This window comes from Anopheles bellator, chromosome 1 (assembly GCF_943735745.2).
Source record: "Anopheles bellator chromosome 1, idAnoBellAS_SP24_06.2, whole genome shotgun sequence".
Taxonomy (NCBI): Eukaryota; Metazoa; Arthropoda; class Insecta; order Diptera; family Culicidae; genus Anopheles; species Anopheles bellator.
This window is the reverse complement of record NC_071285.1, coordinates 17,495,197-17,521,041: the sequence shown is the minus strand read 5'-3', so window position 1 is coordinate 17,521,041 and position 25,845 is coordinate 17,495,197. Positions and strand designations below refer to the sequence as shown.

General features: G+C 52.0%; 1 protein-coding gene across 1 annotated transcript in view; it reads right to left on the bottom strand.

Annotated features, from left to right (window-relative positions):
* The window catches only part of LOC131214955 (transcription factor AP-2-epsilon), a 37,062-nt gene extending 14,994 nt beyond the window's left edge, over nucleotides 1–22,068 (bottom strand). Inside the window, exon 1 of the mRNA XM_058209307.1 lies at nucleotides 22,024–22,068. Coding sequence (XP_058065290.1) covers nucleotides 22,024–22,068 — 45 coding nt within the window. The remainder of the gene's footprint in view (nucleotides 1–22,023) is intronic.
* Nucleotides 22,069–25,845: the final 3,777 nt, after the last annotated feature.

Sequence of the window (25,845 nt, the reverse complement as noted above, 5' to 3'; positions counted from 1 at the left end):
CATCGCATTCGACGCCTTCCTACAGCCGTTCGCCACCACGGCGCGAGGTCAACATTAATTTTCTACATTGTTTTGGGCTTAGCCACGTTTAGCATAGGCCCGGCCAACCGATGGCTGGCCCGTCCGCTGGCTGGCACTCGAAACGATCGATAAATTGTCAAAGATAACGACGACTCGGGATGATGGAACGGTTTAGGGTAATTGGTCGGTCGGTGTGTAGGACGCAAGCGTGTGCCTTTTCAGGTGCCCCTACTAATGGGTTGTTTGATGTTTTTCTGATCAGATGGGGCCGTTCAGGAGCCGAAGGAGTTTCTCTCTCCGTCTCCGTCTTCCTCGCTATGGGCTCGGTACCCAAAAGTACGCAGCAACAGCAGTAGGTGTTACTGTGAACGGTTTATTGGACCCACTGATAAATGTTTAACATGTAGCGATCGATTTTTGTGGGGGGCAGACAAATGAGGTGTAATTTATTGTTTTCGGGTTTCTTCGTCCAGACAGGCCGGATTACCCAATCGGTTAACGGGGTTTTTCGTAAATATTTTCTCCCCGACTTGCCATTTCGTCGATCTCACGGAAAAAGGGGGCTTCGGCCCAGAACCAAATCGTGCCGCTTTGACATTTGCAACTGGCGTTTGCCCCGATCTGCCACTTCCCGGGATCGTTGGGCCCCCAGGAAGGGGAAATGGCGCTACGGAATTAGAATTAATTGATAAAAAGCGCCCCTTGGTTTTTTCGCATTCAAAAATTATACCATCTTTCTGTGGCCAGGGCTTCGGCTGTTTGGCTGGTCCAAAAAACTGGCTGGTTCAGCATAAAATATTATCCAACACACATTATTCATAATTATTGTGGCGTTCGCGGCCCATTTTTCGCTCCCTTGCGCGGGGCGTTGAAATTGAGCACCGGAATAGACTCTGGACTATGCCCTTTCGGAGTGTCCGGAGCCACCAAAAGCTAAACTCCAGCGGCCTAGGACTACGGCAGCCAGCGATCCTTTTTCTGCACCCGGTACCGCGAACAGATCCTGTGCGGTGGGACCAACGGGGACGGGGCCGTATAAATATTCAGTGTTCAGATGACCCAGAGACCGGCTCACCCGCCCCACCCCCCCGCCGATCGGAACCGGTCCATAAATTTCCCACCGATCGCGCGCGCGCGCGCTCCTCTGTGGTGCAATCGATTTTTCCCACACGTAAATTTCGCTCCGAAAACCGAAACGGATCGGTCGATCGCTCCGGGATGCTGCGCGACCACCCAGCGTTCGCTCGTTGCGGGCAGCGTGGTCGGATTCGGATTGTTTATGCTTCCTTCCCCTGGCGGGCGATCGAGCGACGCCCGCCTGATTGGAACGACCAGAGGTTGATAATTAAGCTTCTTCGCGGGCCAGCGGCGCGGGCTCACTCACTACGTTACGTTCAACGAAAGCTTGAACGAACGCGATAAGGCCTTGCGTGTGAAGCAATTTATTTGCTGGTTGCCATTTCGATAGCCCACACGATCGAAGCGAATTTTTTGTAACACAAAACAATCGACTGCGTCAAACAGGGAACATGTCGCCCGGCTAGCGGCAACCTGTCAGCACAACCGTTGATGTAAAACTGTTATTTGCCTTTTGTTTTTGATAAATGAATACACCGATTCCGGGCGGCCACCGGTTCCCGTTAGCATATCCCGACCTGACCCGACCCGATCAGTGGGCAGTGAAAAATTGCAAACGAAAATGTTGACCGGTCGCAACATAAGCCGGCACCGGGCAAGGGGCAAACTAAATCGAAAAACGCATTAACAATCTCGTTTCGTGGGGGATAATAACTTAATTTGATCAACCACCACGAAGCGTGCCCAGGCGCGCGTGGCAGCATAGACGATCAGTAGTCGCCGCAGCGGAGCATAAGTTCGTCGCCCGACTCGACTGGCGGGCGAGTTTCGATCGAAAACAAAATGAAATGCCACTCGCTCCGGCCCAAACTCTGGCCGAAGTTTAATCCTGACACCGATGATGACTTCTTTTGCTGCCCGCTGACCACAGTGGGGCTGTGGTTCGAGCGTTTGATCGACCAATTTATTTAGGCCCCGCCAGCCAGCCAGCCAGCCCGCCAGCCCGCCAGCCGGAGGGATCAGCTGAGGCACCAGAAATCAGCGCTCTACAAAGTGAAATAAATTGAAACATAGGTCGATCTCGGGGCGGCAAAAAGGCTCGAATCATCGTCCGCGCTTTCAGCCCCCCCGGTCCCGATGGTGACATGAGCAAAGATAATCAGGGGCCAAAACGGGCGCACGCGTGTGTGTGTTGGGGCGCAAGGAGCGAAATATCGCGGCCAGCAGGCGGCGCGGCGCAACGCGAACGAAAGGTATGCTCGACGGCAGCAGCAGCAGCAGCAGCAGCAGCAGCCGGACCGAAAGCAAATCAACTAAGTCCATTTTGAGATTTGAATATAAATCATGTTTGATACAATTCCATCATTAATCATTTTCACCCTTCGCCGCCGGACCGCGAGTGGCGCTGATCTGAAGATGGGCCACCGGTCGGTCCGACCAACGACGCGGTTTCAACGGATTCCGAAAAAGCGTTCGTAAGCGACGAAGTTCCAGCGAAGTTCCGCCGGTGTTCGGGGTGATTGAAAAATCACCCCCGAGCGCCCGACATTAGAGTGCGGCGCAATCAATTTCAAGCCTGACGGAGACCGAAAACGAGATCAATTAAAAATGATTTAATGTTCGAGCCACTCTCTCGCGCGCCAGGGCGATCGCGAACAGGTGGGCCATCAAGGGCCCACGTCGGAACGATCAACATAAATCTCGGTCAACACGGCAGATGAATATTTTAACGACGATGTAAGCAACATACTTGAAAGCTACCGAAAAAACAAAACCAACGGACAAACGAGGCGACCCACCCGAAACGAGGTGTCCGAAAGGAATCGAACCACATCGATATCTCCGACAGTGATCGTCGCCGACCGTTTTCCCATCACGAGTCACGCACCGAGCACCGCTCAGCTTCCGGATCCGTACCGACCGGTGCGGGCCGGCAGGTCGGTGCGTTCCCAGGGCCGCCATGTTAATGTGTGACCAATTAATTTATTAATTGACAGAGCTTTTCGTTTCTTCCCTTTGGCTTGGCTCACCGTCCACCGGCGGCCGACAAGAGGACCGACAGAAACCCATCTGCTTATGCTGCGGTTCCCATAGGGCGTGTGTGTCGATAACGTACGATCGGTCGGCGAAAGGAAGATAAATAAAAGCTAAGCCCAAAAAAAAAGAGCAGCCCAAAAGCCGATCCCGTTTTCGAACAGTTTTCTGTCAAAACGAAGCCTTTGCGCCCCGATCGATTAGGATTGGGGTTGTGGGCCATTTGGCAGGGCACCGGGGGGTCCCGACCGGTGTGTGGTTGTGTTGAGGTGTGTTCTGTTCCGAACACAAAACACAGTGCCTTCCACGGATAGGAAACGGATCGCATCGGATCGCGCGCCGTGCGGAAAGAAAGATCGAAACGAAACCGGCAGAAAAATGTCATGAAAAATAGCTCTCGGATATCCGGTGATGGTGCCGGCGGAGTGGGCTTCATTTGCATTCGGCGGCCACCGCGGCCCGTTGATTATTTTAGACGGGCGGCGACCGGACAGCGACGGGATTCTGGGAAGATTTCCGATAGACGCCCGTCGTCGTCGGCGCTCGGGTCTTGGCTATTTCCGTATCGAAACAGATTGAGGCCCCATTCATGATCCAGCTGCTGCTGACGGCAGGGTGGCGTCGGTGGCACTGGCACTTGGTTGTGAATGAGCCTACGAAACGCGATCGTTGAAATAAAATAATTTATTAATATCTGGTGTCGCGCCTTCCGTTCGCCACGATGATGATCATGCTGCCGATGTTGCTGCTGCGGCCCACCGGCTCGTGCTGCGCGGTCCGGTTTTATGCTTTGATTTGGCGTTTCCCGAAGCTCGCGCGCCCGTTCGCGGCTCGCGGGCTGTCGTGGTTTCCGGTCCAGATTCCGTGGTGCAGTTTTATGATACCTGCCCGGCCCGGCTCACTTCGGAACGAGGTTAAGCCGATATCGGGCCGATATCCGATCCGTCGAACAGGACGGACCACGGAACCAACGCCTGGCGCTCAGTCTTTACGCTAATTGCAGCTCGCAGTTAGAGGCGCCGGTTAGTGAGCGTTTTTTTCCACCGTTACTATGTACTGCACCCCACGACGGAATGTGTCCCAAAAAGTGGACCAAAATAAACATTGCGATTGGAATTCCTTCGGAGCATTTTCTTCGAGTGTCACGCGCCACCGGAATGTGTACTTGTTAGTTGGCGGATGACATGGAATTTGTTGGCAGTCACTCAAATCGATCGTGACCACGGTGATCGCCAGCCGGGTCAACCGAAGGTTCCCGGGAGGAATTCGATTCGACTGCCGACGGCCATACCGTGCTAACGGTCACTTCGGACGGGGCGGCTTTCTCGTTAGGGGTCTCGTCTTACTCCGGTTCGTCTGCGAAGACGCTTCACGACCGACCGAGTCGAGGCCACTGATGTCGATGATTAATGTTCTTCTAAACGGTAATCTCCCGCGGGACGCGAGAATATAGTGCGCAGAATGTGCGCCGCTAGCACTGGCACCGGCCAATCGGTGGATTTAGAGTTTGGCCACAAAATAATTGCTAATCCGGGTGCGCGAAGAAAATGATTGGGAAATTGGGTGCCTCATTAGAGTGTGGAACGAGTGAGACCTCCCCAAAACGGGCCACCTCAAGCAAATCGATCACATTAGCGCAGTTGCGGCGTTCGGGGCAATCGCAAGAGTAGGCCGTGCCCATCGACCGAAGCGCTCAAGTGAACAGATTGTCAAAGACTGCGATGGAAGAGCCTTTTAAAGTGGCGAAAACCGATGCAAGCCCCCTCCGAGGACAACGGGCCGGATTTCCCGGTGAGCAGTGGCAAACCCATTGAGTAGCATCCCGGCGGCAATTAGCAATATGTTTCGGTTATGCTCCGGTACCGGCGCCGTGAACTAGGCAAACAGAAGGAATTGAAAGGATGCTGCTGACAAAAAAAAAAAAACAAACGAACACAGAATACGAGAACCGGTCACCCTTTCATTCATGCAGCAGCTTCCCGTGGTTCGAGAAAGAATGGGGAGGGTTCTTTAAATTTTATTTGCCCCCCGGGCACCAGCCGGCTCACCAGCTGAAGGGGTTCTGGGTTGGGCGCGCGACCCCTCCAGGAATCGGAGCCGGTTACCGAATTTCGGTGAGTGGATTTACTGGCCAAGGCCGGTCCGAGAACCGTTTTCGCGGCCACCATTTGAACGGCCCAACAGTCGCGCGAGCAACGCAGCATAATGGAGGATGGAACGGAGAGCCCAAACAAACAAAAAAAAAACCGACACGGGAAATCAACATCGGCCACCAGACGCGCTGACGCCATGACGGAAGTGCACAGTGAGGCTGAGTCGCCGTTTGACTGGTAGTTAGAATTTAAAAGTAATGTTTTCTGGCGAATCGGAGAGAGAGAGAGAGACAGAGAGAGAACGCGTCGTCGTCCGGGGACGGAGTTTTGGTGAATTGAATTAGGAAATTGCCACCTGGTTGGGTGTTTTTGGGTGAGCATTTTCATTAGCTCAAAATTTGGCTACAATATCCGGTGTGATGTGACGTGTGCAGAAGAATATCGGGAAGAGACCATTGATGGGCGATATATTTATGCTTTACAATACATACCCCGAAAAACTTTCTTCCTCCCCGTGCGCGTTGGTCAATTGAACTGGAAGATTTCCCTGAAGACTCTGTCTCTAATACCGGCTAATGTTTGCTTTGATTTACGAAACTGTCCAATGGTAATCGTTTGACGGAGTTTGACAGCTACAGTGGGGAGGCATAATTATAGGTCCTATTAGAAATGAACATTCGAAACGCGAACGGTGCGAATGTGGCCTACTTGACCCTTGCGTGTGCCTGACCTCCTTTACATCGAAGAAGTGGTTTATCACACGCCATTTTAAACTCAACGTTTACGCTACAGATCCAGGAAACATTCAAACCGGGCTAGACACCGCGCTCCCAATGTAATCCCAATCCGAACCCCACAGCCCCCGAAACCGCCAAACGATGGACGTGCGAGGACGAGACTACAATAAAACAATTTCAGTCGATTAAAGCGAACGCGCGCGTCTTGTGTTTGGTTGTCGTTCCCTTTCATTGCTATGATTTTGGGGGCCAAATTAATAGTTCCAACGAAACGACTACGACGATGGCGACGCGGCGAAAACTTTGCGGCCCGTTAATGGCTATAATTATCGTGGCTCGTCGCCGTTGCCGTCGCCGGTGAGGTCGGTTTGCGTTCGAATGATAATTTAACGTTCCCGATGATTGGCGATGATTAAAGCGAATCGGAAACTCTGCTCTCTGTCTCTCCTTTTGTGCCACTCTCCAACCTCTCTCTCTCTCTCTCTCTCTCTCTCTCGGAGGGGAGTCGTTTTCATCACAGAGGGCCGATAGAAAATGGGAACCAACTAACACTCCAACCGAAACGTAGGGCATCGGATTGGATCGGATTGGGCCGGTGGTCAGCAATTAAAACGCTTCTTACCTAACGGCGGCTAACGTTTCGAAGCGATGTTTGATGCTTTTTCTTTTGCGGCGACGATCGCGGAGCGACCCGGGAGCGATGATGAGCCATTCACCGCCTTAGAGATCGATTTAAGCGATCGGTCTTAAGTTTGGTTCGGGCCGAGCCTGTTTTTTCTTGCTCCTCGAGTGGCTCGTGCCCACACCACGCGCACGGATGTGTTGCGGCCGTGTTGTACACCAATTAAAGGCAAAACAAAACATTGGAACGCGAACAAGTGAAAATCATAAAAAAGGGGCTTTCTCGCTCTCTGTTTTTATGCTTAGCCCCCCAGCACGGCATGGCGTGTGCTCCAAAAGCGATCGGATCAATCCGGAACATTGTCCACCGGCGTTCGGAGCTGGCGGAGTAATTAAGTTGGCGGAGATGAACTGCTGTTTCGGGAAGCGGGAGACTTCGGGAGACAATCAACCTGCGGTGGCTGCCGGTGAATGTGGTCTGAGGGTAGAAAAACAGGGGGCCTAACACCGCCCCACCGTGGACCGACCGATCGGGTCGGTGAGATGAAAAATGGTCACTTCATTTTACATCGATTCAGGCGAATTCGGGTATGGACCTAGTGACCGACTGTGCTTGCCGGACCCCATCGTTTCGGGAGCGTTCGATTTCCTTTTTTCCTTCCTTCGTTTACGTTTCGGTGATCTCTCGCGTGTGAGGATCGATTAACTCGCTCACCGACGGCGGTGGCCCTCGGACGTGCCTGTGTGTGATAAAAAGCTGCCTGCTGAATGTGCGATGCTTTACGCGTTAATCAATCAACAAGTACTCTCGCGGTCCGCCGACGAAGCCGACGAGATTCGGCCTCCCCAAAGAAAAGACCTCCCAATATAAAGGAAAACTCCATTGTGGTGTGCCCAATGGAGAACCACCCAATGTGGCCCTTTTTGTGCGCGGTCTTTCAGGGCCCTGAAAGGGATTCCGGCCGATGAATAGGGCCGTCCGGGCGTCCGATTGCTTGCCATTCTCTCCACTTTAGCGCTCCAGCGCTAGCAGAAACCGCAAGAAGGATAGCTGTACCCGTACGGCTGCGATCGGTGGCCCACCAAACGACCATAACTTCTCCGGCAGCCTCGGAGGTGTTGCCGGATGGCAGATCAATCAAAAACTCAAAAGACGACGACGATGGCAACGGCGACGAACCCGCCTTCGAGTCGCTCTCGCCGCTCGCGGGAACGATCCCACCGGGCCACTTAAGTGAGTTGACCGTTTTGTGGCATTCTGGCCGATCGAAAGTTCGGTGCATCGGCTTGGATTGCGAGAATCGACAAACAAAAAATCTCAGTAGGTCACACAATCGATAAATGGATCACTGGTGAGTGCCGAAAAAGGGCCACGAAAGCGTTCCTTATGACTGGGAAGCCAACCCTATCTCTCTGTTGCCGAAATTACTGATTCCCCAATTAGTTTTGTACAATCTTTTGCCGTCTAGCAGCAATATGTTTAAACGTCTCTTACGCAGCAAGGACACCTGACCACGACAGCGAGTGCCAACGAACGGACAAGTGATCAAGGATCGTATTTGCGCCGACTTCCCACTTATTGGACGCACTTGGACCAGGACCTTACCGGTGCCATATCGGCAGACAAATTAACATCCATTGGCTTCAATGCCACGAAAGCCGCCACTTTCTGTCGACGAGGCGTTTAAATCAATTTCTTTCGCATCGTTTAAATAGCGACGCTCACGGAAGATAAATCTTTTGCGTTCTCTCAACGCCGTTCCGCGGAGGGTTTTTGAAAAGATTGGATCTAAAAAGAAAAAACACCAGGAAGAATCCGAGACGCCCAAAAGCCTTTCTTACCGCGGCCGGAAGATAGAAAATGTCAAAAAAGTGCCGATGCCGTGCGGACGGCCAAGAACTTGAAGAAGCAGGACGCCGGCTCTTAAGGAATTCGTTTCGGAATTTCTCCCCTTTTGGAGCGCGCATGTGCGTATGTGTGTGTGCGTTTGCCCACCGGGAGGAACTATTTGTCCACGCCAAGTGGCCGCTCCGCACACCACAAAAAACACCGCGCCCCCCGGGCACGGTTAATAAATTATTATTAACTTGTAATTATTTTTATTGTTTATTTCGTTTTATTTGCACACCACCACCGCCGAGCCAACAAATTAATGACCGTGTGGCGATCGGGCGGTGCGATCACGGTGGCACGAGCTGTGGCTAAGATAAAGAATGCAAAGCAAAACCTGGGCCCAGGAATGCTTTCTTCAGTCCCGACACTTGCGCCCCGAAACGAGCACTTTCCCCAACTTGCGGGCCCTACTGGGTTGGGCTGTCATAACTTTGGCCGGCGACTTGATTACCCTTTCGCGCCCCTTCCTCCTCGGCTACTTTGATTAGCCAACTGCAGCACTTTGCAACCAAATCAGCTGACGCGACACGAGGATCGCGAATTTTTCCACCGAAATCTTTCATCGTCGATCGGCGCAGGAGCCTGTCGGCCGGTGTGGTTCCCTCTTTCCTTTTTTTGTTGGTTGTGGAAAAAATCTCATCATTAAAAGCACCGCAAACGACGACGCGGTTGACCCCCCCGAGCAGCTCCCATAGCCCCCCGCACCGGTCTGGAGTGTGAGCTCCCGGGCCGCGTCCCGGTGGCATTCGCGAAAGAATGACCGTCGGCGGCACATCGGCACATCGGAAATTTGGGTCACCGAGGACTTGGCGGGCGGGCGCGTCACATACAGCCATGCACACATGCACACGGGAGGGCACGATGATGTGGGATTTTCGGTTGTGGCCGCTTTTCGGTCGTAGAGGAACGTAAAGGAAATAAAAATTACTTCCAATTTTCGCTGCGAGCGTCACGTTTGATGTCCGCCTGTCCCCGCCGTGAGAGCATAAGGGCCCGCCCGATGCGAGATGGGGTTTTTTTTTGTTGCAAATTCAAGTCTTAAGAATTTGCTGGTGGGGCTAGTTGTTGGCACTTGGCACTGTGTCGACAGCCCCGATCTGTTAACGCCTTCACCTCGAACGGTAATCCCACGTATCGATCGTTCGTTTTGCATTGGCCAGTAAGTAAATGTGCGCCATTTGAATGTTTTCATCATATTTAAAGGCATTTTATTGCCACCACGAGTGGCGGCAGCTCCACGTAAACGGGGTGCCTTAAATCTAGTTTAGTGATGCACTTTGCACGGCCCCGAGGGAGATCGCAGATCGCAGCACCAATTTAAGCGTCATAATAGGAATTGCCCGAAAACGGACCTGGCCTGGCTTTGTGTGCCTGTGTGTGCAAGTTTCCGCTGTGGCCTTATCGGATTAAATGCTGGGGCCCAGTGGCCACCTATAGCATGTGTCGGGTGTGCGGCGGAACCTTTGCTGACCTGACGCAGGCCTTAAATAAAGATTACGTTCGAAGCGAACCGGAGGCACTTGGCACCCCCGTTTTTTGGCCACTCGCCTCCCCGACTCGTTGATTGCTGGGACGAAGATTTTGGCGTACGCCGCCTGGCGAACTTTCTAAGCGTTTCCGATCTATCGCCCGATGCGATTATGCGTTGCGCAGGCGCAACGTGCGCAAACGTTAAGATTGGCAAAATTGTTCAATGAGATTACCCGCCACTGGTGGCGAAGGGAGGCCGGAATGAATCCGCGCGAATGCGCCACCAAAAGGGAGGGCCAATCTGTGTGTGCGGCCGGCCATTATCGTGCCCGACGCCCGGTGGCCGGTGACACGATGTTGGGTGCCACATAAATTGGCGGATTCCGGCGGCTTCGCTTTCGTGGGATCCATAATTTTGGCGATCGAAGGCCCGGGGCGCGAAGAGTTTACTCCCTTCTTCCCTGAGCTCGGGCTACGAAATACACAAACGTGTTTCCTGTGCGCGGCGAGTGTCAAAAGCTCGAAAGAAAAACCCACGAACACGAAGGGACCCTTCGGCCGTCCGGACCGGGGCGCTGGGAGCGGCGAGAAAAGCGGTCCCAAAAACGCACGGAACTCATGCAACATGGACATGAGAACAAGTGTTTTTCCTATGTTCCCGCGGGCTGCCGCGTTTTGTTTCCCACTCCGTGGCGCTCTTGACACAAGGACCACATTAATTTATGCATGGCATGTGAGCATCGGAGGCTTCGGCTTCAGGCAGCACGGTTCACGGTCTCGTGAGGCCGGTTCGGTCATGATTCGGTCGAATCGTGCCGGTGGCCAGACCGAAAGCCAGCCAGTAGCAAATTGTTTTCGGTGAGTGGGAAACATATGACTTCGACACGGAACACGCGAGCATTGGGGCGGCCGCAAGTGTTTTGTTTTTCGATTTCGCCAACCGATGTCGTCAAACGCGCGATCTTCGTCAACCCAGCCAAACAGAGAAGGCCCGGCCCGGCTGGCCGCTGACCACCGAAATGTAATCTGCTTTGCGGAATTAGGTCAGTGCGTAGTGCGACGAGTGGGGAGCGATCGATCGATCGATTTCGAGCGCTGTCGGCCCCCATCAGGGCAGGGTGCCTTCGGACGGACAAAGGGACCGCACGGACCGTAAAATGGTGTGGTAAATTGTTCGACTTAGACGCTGCGGCCCAGGCGCAGCACGGTGAGCATACCCATCAGCGTGAAATCTGCGTGGCGTGGCCCCGCGGGACTCCATCTGGACCCCCAGGGGGGGGGGCCCGAAAGGAGAGGGAGTAATAATTAATTCAGTAATCTTGTGAGTGATTGACGTAGCTCGGATTACTTGCAAGATTCTGTCGCTGTTATTTTAGGGCCCCAGCACGGCCGGCCGGCCGGGGAGTGAAATTAAAAATCATCGACAATCGATCGACTCCCTGGTGGGGGGGCAAGGGCGGGCGATGGGGCCACCCGATAAACGGGTGACGACGATCGGCTCGTCCCGTCAGAGGAACGATCATCCGCCGGCATCGGCAGCGTGAAACAATGCCCTGGCGGTAGCGGTTTGGAAAACCTATTTAGAAAATTTGACGCATCGCAAGAAGATCTCATCGCAGCGTGGCACGAAGGGGACGTTATGGTGAAGCAATTATGCTCCGGAGCTTCGAGCCGTTCGCGATCGTTAGTCATTCGAGCCAACGAAGATCGGCGGCTGTTGTCACTGTGCTGAGTTTGAAATTGAACTTCATTCCACGATCGCGAGCATCGATCGATCGCGATGAAGACGTTGGCCTCCTCACCGGCGCACCGGAGGCGCGAACTTACGTCGTCATCGTCGTTGTGCAGGGAACTGGGCTCATCATCAATCAAAATCAATTGGCCTTTGCTCAGCTCGTCGTCACAGTGCCCGCTGGCGGCTCCGGACGAGCTGACCGGTGTGCTCGGTGCGTGACTGCCACCGTGAACCGTGACACGGTGGACACCGAGCTGTCCCGCTGCTGGCGGTGCGTGGTTGTTGTTGCTGTCGCTGCCTCTACTTCCGCCCCGGCCACCGCCAGGCTGGTGATTGTTATTGTTGTCCGCACTGTTGCCCGCTGGGGCGGACGATCCACCCAGCGACGGGTCCGGGCCGGTGATCGCGAGATCTCCACTGCAATCCATCGCCGTCGCCGACGCGCCCGGATGATCGTTGTAAACGTGGTGCAGTGTCAGCGGATGGTGCTGGTCGTGATGATGGCCGGACGGTTTCATGATTTCCATGTTATTTTTAAGAATTTCGTTCAAAGAATGGTGCCGCAGATCGGTGATTTGTATCTGGCTCGGGTCATGCTGCTGCTGCTGCTGCTGAGCTGCGGCAATCTCATGCTGGTGCACGCTACTATTCTTCATTTTTGCTTTCGTTTCTGTTCGGATCGGATCAAAAGGGAAGCTTTCTTCCCGACTATCGATCCCGCGTGAAGTTGGCACTTGGAACGTTAATATGTGGCACATAAACGGGGCACGGAAGTAACATAATATGCTTTGCTGGCATTAACTATTCGACGTAAGGCACATGTAATTCACTCGGAGCACGCTTCACGTAAATGCATCGTGTTCTTAGGCTAGTGTTTAAATAAATGGCACACGCGCGTTCGCCAACTTAAGGCACCGCAACGAAAGATCTCAAAAGTCAAGCGACGAACCCGATCTAGCGAACGGTCCGTTTAAAAGGGAATCGTTTCTTGTTCCGAAGCAAAAAATAGTCGAAAGTAGAAACATTTTAACGAAACACGCAATTTAACGTAAAGCACAGTGCAAGAGAGCAAAAAAAACAAAGACAGGACAGCGAAACAGGTGCAAAAAAAGACAGCCGCGAACGCGAGACCCGATCGCGATGCGTACGATCGGAAGATCGCATGTAAACTAGTGGCCGTCGGGTCACCGCCAAAGCCCCGGAGCTATTTTCATGCTATTTCGTGGGCTTCATTTCGAACGTCTCTCTCTCTCTCTCTCTCTGGCACCACACGCGCACACATGCGTGCTCTTATGTTGCCACATAATGTGCGAAGATCCATTCTCGCTCTCGCTACACGCTCTCTGCCGGCCAGATCGCCGGTTTCTCATTCGGCTCTCCGTCTCTCTCTCTCTCTTGTTCCTCTCACCCTTTCTCTCTCGATCCTTATCCTGATCCGGAGTCGGGGCTTACGATCGCGCCGAACCCGAAGAGCCGCACGAGCCTCTGGGCGCACGATTCATGTCGCGATCGCGCGGCGAGCGCAGCGCATATTATGCTGCGTGTACGCGCCGCGGTACGATAAAACACACACTTGATCGATCGTTCACCTGTGACAAATTGACTCGATTGTTCGCGACTCGCGGCGAGCGCGCGGGAGGGCATCGTGGGAATCTCCGTATGATTTGCGCGGTCGCGAAAGGATCGGTCCGGGATCGGCCGCTCACGGTCCAGGTTTTTTGGACTTCGTTCTGTGCCTGACCCACATACACGTGCCGGGATCGGGCAGCGTTTTTGTGATCCCGGCGAACCCGTGTCGATGCGGAGCGAGTACTTCTATCCGCTGCCCGGAAGACCGCACCGTTTCGCGTGAGGTGTTGGGGGATTTCTCGAGGAGCCATTGAAGGCGGAGTACGATTTTGATAGCGCGTGGGGTGCCCGAGATACGAGATCTTTCGGCGATCCGTGCCCCGTCGTCGTCGTCGTCGTCGAAAAGTTTGGTCGGATTCGAGTGATGCTTTCGAGTGAAGCATACTTGAAACCGATTTCTGTACCGAAGAGGGTATTAGAAGAGTCCGCCACACTTTTGCTGTGGGACCCGCTGGGCTGGGTGGAGGGATTTGCGCGACAGAAAAATGTGTGTTAAAATAACAAGGAGTCTCCGTTCGCCGATGCTGTTGTTACACTGTTGTGGACAACAAGTTGCTCGATAGTCTAGTAGAAATTTCAATGAATCCATGACAAGGGCAACACGACAAGTTGGGACGATGAGTAATCGGTCTTTCGTGTTAGTTATTTAAACAAATTCAGGTTTGCGATACATAGTCTCATAAATATTTATGTTGAACAGTACGACAGATGAGTAAAAGAAATATATAAAAATGAAGATCGCTAAAAATGCAAATAAAAAGCATTAATTTTAAACAAAACAGAACTCATGGGAAAGTTATTTTAAAATATATTTTTTTCAGCCTTTCACTTCATTGGTGTACTTTTATTAGCCCATCTGCAATTTCATTCATCGGTTTCTGTTTTCAATAAACGGTTAGCTTCGTGTTATATAGATCAACGCTTTGAAAATGGGTTAAATATTCAGGAACCACTACCCAACAGCCCAATTTGGAGACGATAAAGGGGCTTCTCTTGTCCCGCAATGTTCGATGCAAATGTGCGCCCTAAACAAGGCGAACGGTGCGTCGATAGTATTAGTAGCACCGTTTCTCCGGAGGGATGCTCGATCGCGCAGCAGAGCCGACCGATCGTGCTGTCCGAGGGCCGAGCTGCACAAACGGTAGCCAAACATCGAAACAAGCGCTCGAGTGCACCCTTAAATGCACATACCTACCGCTCTTAAGGCCGCTGCTTGCCCGCCGCTTTGGCCCGGTCGGGCAGAGGTCCACCACTGGCGAAATGAAATTATATTAATTAAAAGGTGATACTGATGTGCAATTAAATAAAAATCGGACCTTTTTTTAATTTATTTCGCACACACCGGGACGCGGTCGAATCGGGCAACGGTACAGTCGGCGGGTGCGCCATGAGGCCACAGCACAGATAAGCCTGTTTATGTTGCCTTTATTTCGTACCCCACCAACGGCGCGCGGTTCATTCCATTTTTCCTTAACTTAATTATCGTACGAGCGGCTCGTTTGCCGTAGCAGTCTCGTGGACCCGGCCAAAGCAGCTATCTGCCGCACGAGGCTTTGCGGGGACTTTGCTCTTACGGCGACTCGTTAGCGTTCCCGCCAGTCGGCAGAGTCCGAGTGGGGGACGACGTCCGAGCACCACAGCGGGCGCGCATCAAATGGAGCGCGAGTGGAAAGTGTCAAATTTAAGTGCTCAAAGACGGCAGCACCAGCAGCAACCGCTCGGTGGACGGTCCTGAAAATAAAGCATTTTACGGCCCGCGAAATCGCCAGCGATAAGCCGGCGATTTGCGTACCGCTCATCGCTAGGTAAGGCTCGGCACGGGTATGGCTCATTTTTCGGGGCCCCCGAAAGCAGGCCAAACAGCATAAAAACGCACCCACCGCAGATAAGTTTGGTAGTGAAATATCTTGGTAACACTTTGGCCGAGGCGTACGGGTGTTGGCTTGGGGATGACATTTCAATTTAATTAGGAGCCCGATAGTGAGGTCCAGTGAACGGTGTCGAGTCATTACGCCGGGTCGTGCTTTTCCGTTACCCGGGCAGCATTATGCTGCTAGCATGTTGCGGATAGCTAGTGCGCGCTAGATATGATAAAGCTCGAACAGTGGCCATTATAGCCCACCCGACTCGGTCGGTTGTCGCATGCGTTCCCCTGTACAAAGCCACAACGGACACAACGGAATAAAATAAATAAATAAAATCCAACCCTCGGTCAGCTCGGGGCCAACTCCAAATCGATCGTACGCCGGCGATCGGGGAAGCCGCTCGCCGATGTGCAACAAAAGAATGCATTAAATGCGTCGCAAAGCGTTGTGCCGCCCGCAAAAACCGCCAAGTTAGTCGGTCAGCTTAGCTACGATCCGGTTTGCACGATCCGCGCGGAATGGGTCACGCGGTGCTAGAAGCCGCTGGCCAACATCGCCTTCCACGGCGCGCCGGGGCGCGTGCTGATGCTGCTAAAGGAGCGTGCCTATGCTCTTTTTGTGCCCAAATGATGTGTGTATGTATGTGTATCACACACCATAAACCCCACCGGGTGCGATCGTTAGATCGATCGGCAAACCCCTACGGGTTCAAAAAGGTTTCAACAAGCGCAACGCAAAACAAAAGACTTGCCCACAAAACTAAGGCGACGAACCCTCCGAACCCCCACAGAAGGACCGATGTCATCGCAACAAAGTCGTGGGCCGGTCATTTTCATTCATAAATTCGCTCACGATATTCGGAACTCGCACACACCTGCAAGGGTGATCGGGGCTGCGCGGTGCATATCATTCGTCGTCCCAACCAATTACCGTGCGCCCCGTTTTCTTTCCTTTCTTTTTCGCACCACCACCTCACGGTCACGTTTGCTGGCCCCCGGGAAGATCGTCGCCCGAGATCGCGGGGACTCGAGAACTCAAATTAATAACAGGTAAACGTCACCCGCGTGGCCGTTGCCGGAAGTCGCCGCTCCGAGCGCGCCCAAACCGCGGACTGTGTTTGGTGTTGCTGAAACAACATCAAAAAATCATAAAAGAGCGCCGGGGCGCGAAAAAAAACGGGCCCCACCAGCCCAGGACCAGCGGACCCAAAGAAAGGGAGGGCCAAAAAATAACGCACCGCGATGAAACATAAATATGACACACCGAAACCGAAATATGGTCCGAAACCGAGCGCACCGGACCGACCGACCGACCGATCGAGCGTTTACAACAGGAAAGAAAGGAGTGACCGGAAAGAGAAAGGAACACGGACCGATCGCGCGCCTGTTCAACGTGCACACACGCATCAGAGATCGCGATCGCGGATCATCATCCACTGCGGCGCCTCTACAGCGCTGGGGCAAATTTGTAGAATTTACCCCGTTGGGCGTTGGACCAGTCTTTGCGGAGAAAAAAACCGCGAGAAACACACGGGCCCAGGCCCAGAGCTGTGAAGAGAGTTCGTTTTCCTGTGCATAAAGTTTATGTTCTTCTGCCCGTCGCCGGTTCCCTTCGCCCGGTTGTCCATTTATGCGAACCATTTCCCGTTTAATCGCTCGCATTCCTGTTTCTTTTATGTTCGACCACGGCGACGGCGCAAAACGGCACTGTTTTTGTTTGCACAAAGTGCCAAAATTTCACCCGTAATGTTCGTCTTTAAGTATGTGTTTATTGGGGGCTTTATATTCGTGTGTTTTGTTCCGACGGAGAGTGGAGTCGGTTGATGATGATACACCTTACTTTCTTCGCGCTTGTCACATTTAATAGGCAACGATTACGCGGAGCCGAGTGGAGCGCAGGCTTCGTTGTAACGCGGACTTTGTCTAGGTTTTCTTTAATTAAAAACAGAACGATCCGTGGTTTGCGGTTGTCCGGTGTGACGCTCAACCACGAAAAAGGGGGTAAATTGAAACGAAAGTGATCAGCGAGGGGCTTAAAATTAGATTAGCGCTTGGTTCGCTGTTCGTTAGCTGCCTGTGGGCCAATAAACTTAACTGTCCGCAGGTCCGCACTGTAGAGGACGCTAACTAACCTTACGCACCGTGCGGTCCTGCCGCTGTTTATTTGAGCCGTAATTTATGCTCCTCTTAGAGTGTAAGAAAAACCTAATTACCATCCGGCGCGGAAGGTGAACATGGACACGCTGGCTAAGCTGGGTGTAATTACACTGACGCACACCACTCGATCCTCACTCTTGGCACCACATTTCTAGGGCTCTCCCTTCGATGACCATTTCGATTCCCACGTCACGCCCTTTTCTGTAGCGGGAGACATCGCACCCCCCCCCCCCCCCCAAAAGGGGTCCCCCGTTTATGCTTAATGAACTGTCAGACTGGCCGGGGGTGGCGCAGAAAAAAGGACGATCTCCAGCTCGCGCGATCTTCGCGCGATGACAAAAAGTACGAAATTGCCTCTGAAACTGGATCTTGACCACACACCTTGGCTAGAATCAAAGCACGCGACGACGCAGAATGCCGTGGTGACAGCGCATGGCCATCGGTCGTGCGAAAATTGCCCTATCGTCGTAGCGCATCTTGAGCCACTTCGTGGTGCAAGGAAGCGATCGAGAGAAGAGAAAAACGAAAAGAAACCGATTCGCTATCTTTGGCGCTCTGCAACGCGGCCGCCCTCCGTTCTATCGCAGGCTCACCGCCAGCGGGCAATAATTTATGATCCCTAAAAGGAAGGTGTGTGCACTCGAATTAAAAGCCCATTACGACCCCACACTCTTCCACTCTGGGGTGATGCCGTTCCGCGGGGCTTTCGCGGGAGGGTCCCCAGTGTCCGGTGCTGATTGTTTGACAAACTTCGTAATTCATTAGATGGGTGGTTAATTTTTGCCTTCGGCAGCCACGTTCTGGCTACACGAGGACGTGTAGAGATTTATAGCGGTGGTTTAAATGTTTACCGATGGAAAACAATCATTTTCTCAGGATACAGGAAGCAGATTGAGCGAAAAACATCGTTATTATTAAACGTTTGTACACTCCAAATGACCGCGAGACTCGCCAAGCAGCCGAACGAAAGCGCAGCACCCATGTTTGACCCATGTATTCCGCCCACTGCCGAGCCCGTTCAAGATCCGGGGCGGCGGTGGGACCCATTCACACCATTCCGTTCCGTTCGGTTCTCTTGGGGTTCATTCATTTTTCACTGCGTGCCGGTCCGTGGCCCGCCGTCGTTCAAGCGTCAAGAAGCAAGGGCTCGCTTGCGCTGTGCCGTGTGTTTATTGTGTTTAGCTATTGATTTGCTATTAATGTAAACCGAATAATAAATTATGATTCGTATTCAACCACCATTCGAGGCCGGCCAGCCCAGGCCCAGGGGCTCCTGGAACGCTCTGCTCGCGGCGCGGTCGTCGTGAGGATGATTTTTGGTTTTTAGGAGTCACAGTCGACGACCGTTGTGACCCGGGTTGGGTAGCTTTCAGCGACGGTTGAACAGTTGCCTTATAAAAGGAGAGGTTCTTTTGGGGGAACATAAATAGTAGATTGCGAAGACCGGGTGAGGATCCCGTTTCGAAGCAGAGACGGTTGACACCGACCAACATTACATCAGCATTTAAAGCCCATCTCCAGCGTAAGTTACTTTTCGAGCAACCTGTGGCGGCACAAAATTTGCATGAAACAATCTGTTCACACCTATCCGTGGCCCGACTTCAGGTTCCGCACCATTGAATGTCATTTTCTACATACAATGGGCCGGCGCAATATTTGCACGCACATCGCGCGATCTCGAGTGATCGGAACTGCCGGATCGGGAACGGTTTGTTTCCCGCTTGTTCCCGCCTCCGAATCGTAGACAGTGTTAAGTGTAAGCCGGGCCCAGAAAGCCGTGCGACGAGTGATGAAAATGTAATAAACACACCGGGTAATTACGAGCCCCGAGAGCTGGGTCTGGGTTTGGGACATTTAAATTTGAACCTTCGCGTCAGTGATCTGCCCGCCTCGCCCGCCAAAAAAACGGTGTTCCACTTGTCAGAGGGCGAGGGTTGTGCGTGATTTATCGACTGCCAATCGGCGATCGGGCCGCGGGTAATCAATCGGAATTGAAACAACGACCGTAAACCGCTGCCAGCCAGCGGGACTTCGCCCATTCGGTGGATTTGTGCGTTCGTGGTAATCGTTTCTTCCGATCGTTCGCGGGTTCGCGTATGAGTGCGTCCTGGGAGACAGTTAAGTCGTTTTGGGGCCGGTGGGTTTTGGCTATCTTCGTGGCTATGGGTCGCGCCAATTTCGCCGGCCGATCGATCGATCGACCCGGCACCGCAATCACACAAATGTCAAAATCCGCGCTCGAGTCACCTGGTCGGCGGTCGGAAGAAGCGAAAGAAAGGATCGCGACATTTTTCGCAAAAAAAAACCTGCTTCCCCGGCAGACTGGCGGTCGGCCGGGGCCAACCACGGGTTCCGTCATGCGGTGAATGGGGCCCCGAAGATGATGATGATGAGGGCAGCGCAACGGCACCGACTGCTGCTGCCACCGACTGTGTGGGGCTGTAAATAATTTCGAATGTGCCAGTAAATTAGCTTTTATTGGGCCGTTCATCGCCGGGACCGGCCGGGCGCGGTGATGCGAAAATTCGGCTCCGTTCAGCAGCACGCGTTTATTTATGTTTCACTCCGGCTGATGAAGATCTTCGGCCAGCTCGGTGACAAGGGTCCTACCGCCGCGCCCCCCACTGGCCGAAACGTGGCCAGTACCCGCACCGACCCGCCGGGTCGCCCGAAAACAGGGCCGAACGGTGCTTTGGTGCCGCTAACGAGATGTCCATTCTCGTAAAAGTTTCACCCAACTGGGAACAGGGGAGCAAGATTCATTCAGCTATCAACGGGAAGTGTTTGTGTGTGTTTCGCTTCCCGGAGCCGGAGCGGTACCGGAAGGGAAATTCCTGTTTCGAGCGTCATCGGCGGCGCGGTGTCACGCAGAGCAAGTGACTGTTATGGCCCACATTATACGACAATTTTTGGCATCCCGGGAACGGCCGGATCGCGTGGCCTTTTGGAAAGAGTATTAGTTTGGCTTTGTCCCTTTAGATTGGTACTGTGTATCGTGTCCAATCACTACATTATGCAACAAATACTTGGTCCTGCGGGACACTTGTTTGAGATGTAATTATTTTCTCTAACGATTATCTTGAAAAGGCTTTCATTGAAAAGGTTTCTTCCTATCAGTGCAAGTACATTTCATTCAACAACATATGGAGTACAACAAGAGTACAAATACTCAGATACTAAAAATACGAGCCAGGTACTACAAATACTCGATTTTCGCCAGATTTTGCATAATGATTAATGGGCGACCAGCGCTCCTTGCGGCATTATTATTATTAAAACGAATTTTCGCACCCCCAGAGACATCTACATTCGGCTAGCGAAGGCTACGTTGAAGAAACGTCCCGCACTATGGGAAATTGTTGGCACTTGGAGGACATACTTTGTTACTATTACTTACTCCACGAGTTATGAACTTGCAAAAACTTGCACAATGAGAATCCATGTGCCAAAATTTGGTCCTTGCAGGACGAGGAGAAGAGGTGGTCCCCGTACAACCCCAATCCTTAAAATACGTCCTAGGGCAATATGGGTATCGTTTCTTAGATGTTGGTGGTGGTCTCTAAATCGATTGGTTCCACTTAAAAGCCTTTTCCTTCCTTCTTCCACCTATCCTCTCATTCCATCCATCTTGAAGTAGTTTAATGATGGGAGGAACTGCATAGTTTGCGTTTAATTTTTGAAGAAGGTGAGAAAGAGAGGGAGATGGAGAGAAAGAAAGAGCGAGAGAGAGAAAGAGAGAGAAAGAGACCAAGAGAGAGCGAGTGTGAGAGAGAGAGATAGTAATTTAGCGCATTTCTTCTTTCCCCTTTTACGAAAGATACCCCACTGTGGTTCATTTGGCCGTACACATAGAGAATGGCCAAAGAGTATATTTCACAGAACAGAATGCGCTACAAAGAGCTTTCCATCCACCATCTACAACCTTGACTAGTTTTAGTCATCCATGGCAGAGTGACAATTTCGCCCGAACACTGCAATACTCATAAATGCGAAAGTTGTATACTTGGAATGACCCCAAAAAGGAATTTCAAAGACGAAGTCTGTCGGGGCAGCTAGTAAAAGTAATGCTTATGAGTGTAAGAAAGGATATGAAATGATTGTACTCAGCCCATCAACTATTATTTAAACGTTTGATAGAATACTTATTAGTCTATTTCTTTATCCAAATAGTAGGTATAGTAGGTATAATAGTAGTAGGTAATAGTAGGTAAACTTGAATAAATACATCGTCATTAATGTTTTCCTCTACGAATTAAATATATTTGACTATATCAAGAAAACTAAGCTTATGGTTTTTACGAGGTCTATAAAAATGCCAATGAAATGTTGCCAATGAAATAGAACTAAATTTTAGGTTACTGCTACGTATTGCCCGAATGAAAGTGTTTTCTAAATTGTTCTCTCTGGAAGACATTCCCCACACCTTTTCATTACCCATACTGCGCATCGAAATGCCATAAAATTGCACAAAAGGTAAGATTTTATACAAACTTATTCGCATCGCTCATAGCTAACTTATCTATGTTGGGAAAATTTAACTAAAATCCTCACTTTGTAATGTTGATTTATTTTTTTTCCTTTTTCCCATAGTTGTTCCCTGTTATAATAACGCAGCGATAAAGCTACGCATTTCTTCCTGCCGGGAACGGGAGGATATCCGCACGGACGTCGTTCGCAAGCTCAACACTTACCCACTGTGCGCTAGCGTCGTATGGAGGGACACAACGAAATCCCATGTCATTATGCTTTCCCTCGCTTTTCCTTTCGGCGGCGGCGGCTCTTATGCTGCTGCGTCGGCAACGGCGGCGGCTGTTATGCGCCCCCGTTGGTGGCGTGGAATTGAATGTGGCAATCTTTCGTCAGGTTGAAACGTAATTTGACAAAAAAAATTAACTGCCAAACACCTCAGTTCGAGGTGTTAAGCATTCGAGTGTTGGGATTTTACGTGCGCCCAGTCTGTGCGCTGTTGTTGTGCCAAAATTAATCCCCCAATAAATTACTGTTATTACGCGAAGTGTGCGCACAGTAAAGGGATTTTTCCTTCGCCGCCAACAATCTCGGTGCCCCTCGGTTCGTTCCGCTGCTCACGATTTATGCTCTTCCTCTGCGCACGCACACGCGTGCTAGGCATGCGCCACCGCGGCGTGATCGTTAGGAGGCGTGAGCTCCTCTTGACCGATCGTGGCGAGAATTATGCTTTCACTGCCGGCTTACCTAGAACAAACAAAACACTTAGTTAGCAAGTGAACCAGTACCAGTAGGAGCTATTAGCTCGTGGGATCGTTTGCGGATGATGACGAAAGCGTTTGCAGAAAGCAAGGATGAAACGGATAACAAAAAGGACTATTTGTGGTTATTAATTTTCAAACCCTCCCAAAGGACCACATCCGAACCGCAGCAATGGGAGACCAAAGCAAGACAAATGTGCTAGTTACAACCCGGTAATTGCCAAGCACCCGGCGCGCCAAGAATGTTGATGATGCTCGAAATCGATCGTACAGCTCAATTAGCCAATTCCCGGCCAATCGAAACAGATTGAATTTGAGCCCGCGGTGAGGCTGACCCTCCCGCTGCTGCTGGCTCCCGTTAAATTGCACATTCGCCGGCCGGCGCTGGCTGAAGGCATAAATTGTTTTATCCCCGGTCCGGCTTCTGTCGGTGCTTCCGTTTTGGTACGTGCCGTACACGTCTGATTGGGCCACTGTAATTCGCCCATTTTATCGCCATGGCCACGGGCTTGGCGGTCCCCGGGTGGCTGGCCGGGGGTTTTGAAGGATGGGTTCTGAAGGATTACGAGGCAGCCCACCGAGCGCGGGCAGGTTGTAATTTTCAACTAACATATTAGTGCGATGCTACCGAACTTACAGTCCGATTGTGGTCCGGCGGTGCTGGCGGGCGGGCTCCACGATCGTCCGCCAGGTTGGATCATGATCGTATTTTCAGGCACAAAGGAAGGATATCATAATTGCACCCCGTCGATTCATTCACGGTTTCACTGTTGCTTGCTGGTCTTTACTGGGCGTCCGGCCGAGTCCGTCCGGGAAGCTGTGTTTTGATTCGCGTTCCTCTCTCGGCGAGCCACTGCGTACTTGGAGTGCGCGAAGGGCAGCAAGAAGGGCGTACCGATGGCTCGCTCCTGACAGGGAATTATGATTGTAGCCCCAGCGAGCGAGAGACGGTAAGCAAAAGCAGCGGGAGCCCGGGAGTCCTTGCGGTGGAGCCCGTTGTTAACCGCGGAGCCGCTGCAGTTGACCCACGGATGCCCATGACGTATGCGAGGTATAATTTATGGAGATTAAAAATGCACGGAACAGTAAAAACAAAGGGCGAAACGCAACGCCGGGGCCACATCAGCGCACTGCGGTGGCACGGAGCCCCAGACACGCGAGACCGAATGGACATTAAATCGCAACATAGACGCTTTCGCGCCCAGTGTCATTTGCGCGCGGAATGTTCGATTCACGCGACGGAAAATGTGACCAGGGTCCAGCCAGGGTCTTCTTCTGCGAGGTCGAGGCGTGGCATCGTCAACGAACGTCTTACGGTACGCCCGAGTTTAATGGCAAATGGCATTCCTCCGTCAGGAGCTAGACGCATCAAGCATACGAGCTCGGGTTCGTAAAACAGCAAGACCCCTGCGCTTTAAAGCTCGGTGATTTCTTTATTTCACTGCCCTCGAAACATTTCGAAACTTTTCGGCCACTAATGGTTTTTCGTGCTCAAATGAGCTCGTAAATTTAAATTTGATTGTTTAAATTTCCATCCCAGGGTGTCGAAGGCTCGCACTCGCGCCCGGCGAGGCAGCCAAGGAAGTGGACTGAGCGGAGAGCGAAACATAAATCATAACCGAACCGAAACAACGGCGCGCCCGGACCCCGGGCCATTAAACCTAAGCCCATCGGTATTCGGCCATTAAAACGGGGGACCACGGATCTCGGTTAGACACCCTCGGTTTGCGCGTGCGCTCTCGCGAGAAGCTGATGATGCGCATTGATCCCGGATTGAGGAATGGGCCTTTTTCCTGTTTTCGCTGTACCCAGGAGCGCACCAAACCCTTCAGCGTTTTGGTCCCTCCGAAACTCGGTTCTCGGTTACCCGATCCTTGCGTCGCTCCAAAGTGCTCGCAGGCCCGAAAAATGGCCCCGGACAGCAACAAATGTTGGTGGCGAAGGGCGAAAAATGAATGCAAAAATCGAAAACAGCTTAAATTCGTCGTCGTTGCACCGGGATGCCATTCTCTAATCTATATTTTAATGAGTTTTCATTTCCGTTCCGTTTCCGAAGAGGCTGCGCAAGCCGCGTACGTCCTTTGGACAAGTCGCAAGTCGCGGCTCGCAGCGCGCCGAGATGGATTCGTTCCGTGTTCATGTGGCATTTCCATTTCAGCTGTTGGCTCCTTGGGTCTTCGGCTTTACGAAATCGGTTGAGCGAACGGGACGCGATCTCCATTTATCGCGCTTATCCATGCAAACTACACCCATGCCCTGGTGTGTTCTGGCCAGCTTCCCTCTTGGCTTTGTTTTGGGTTTTGGTGAAAAAATAAAAAAGTCATTAATTTCGTACTTCACAATTTAATAACTTTGCGCGCGGTGGGCTCCCCAAACACGGGATGCCCGTGCTCCGGACTTTTGGCTTGTGCCCTTGGACGCCCAGGCGGGCGTCCAGGTGGTCAGCCCCGGCCCAGGACGGTCGGTGAAAAATGTTGAATGAATACGAAGTCGCCCGGAATGGACACGCAGCACTCAAAACATTGCACCTTCTCCTGCGGCGGCGGCCACGGCACTCGGACAGGAAATTGTATTTTTGAATAGTTTTGTTTTTTAGTGTCTTGTTCTTTCAATTTATTCTGCCGAGTGGCCGGGCAGAAGCGAAGGCAGAGTGGCCCGGGAAGATATGCCCGCTCCAGACTACGGCTGGCTTACGGCCACTACGGCGAAATGTCCCTTCGGTTCGGTTGGGGCGTTAATGTTCAGTTCGAATAGCAGCAGCAGCATCCAAGTCGCAGCGCGGCCGATTTATGCTTAACAATGCACAAATCGTTAACCGGGACATTTAAAGTCAGCGAGGCCCGCGATAATGAAGTCAAGCCTCTGCTGGTTATGTTTTCGCCGGGACATGACACGTCTGCTTCAAAATCTTGACCTCATTCGACGTGTCCTTTGGCGTTTGCCGGTAATTACTTACGCAGACATTCTGTTATGTTGAACCAAGTTCTTCGGTTATGGCGCACTAGTAGTTTGGGGTAGTAAAATGTTGAAAATACTCGAGGTTAATCGTGACCGCATGGGTTGGAATTAAGCAAAACGTAAGCTTTCTACCGTTAGTCGTTATTTCAGTCTGCACATATTAGGTAGAGTTCCTTTTCCACAAGTTTACAGCAGTAATGTTCGTGTACAAGGTAATGGGCATCGCAGTCAACCATCCGTCAAAATATCCTGTGGCTGACCTGGAATATCGCGGGGCGTAAGACGAAAACCGGAAGCCGTCAGGGCCGAGACAGCGTGAAACGTGAT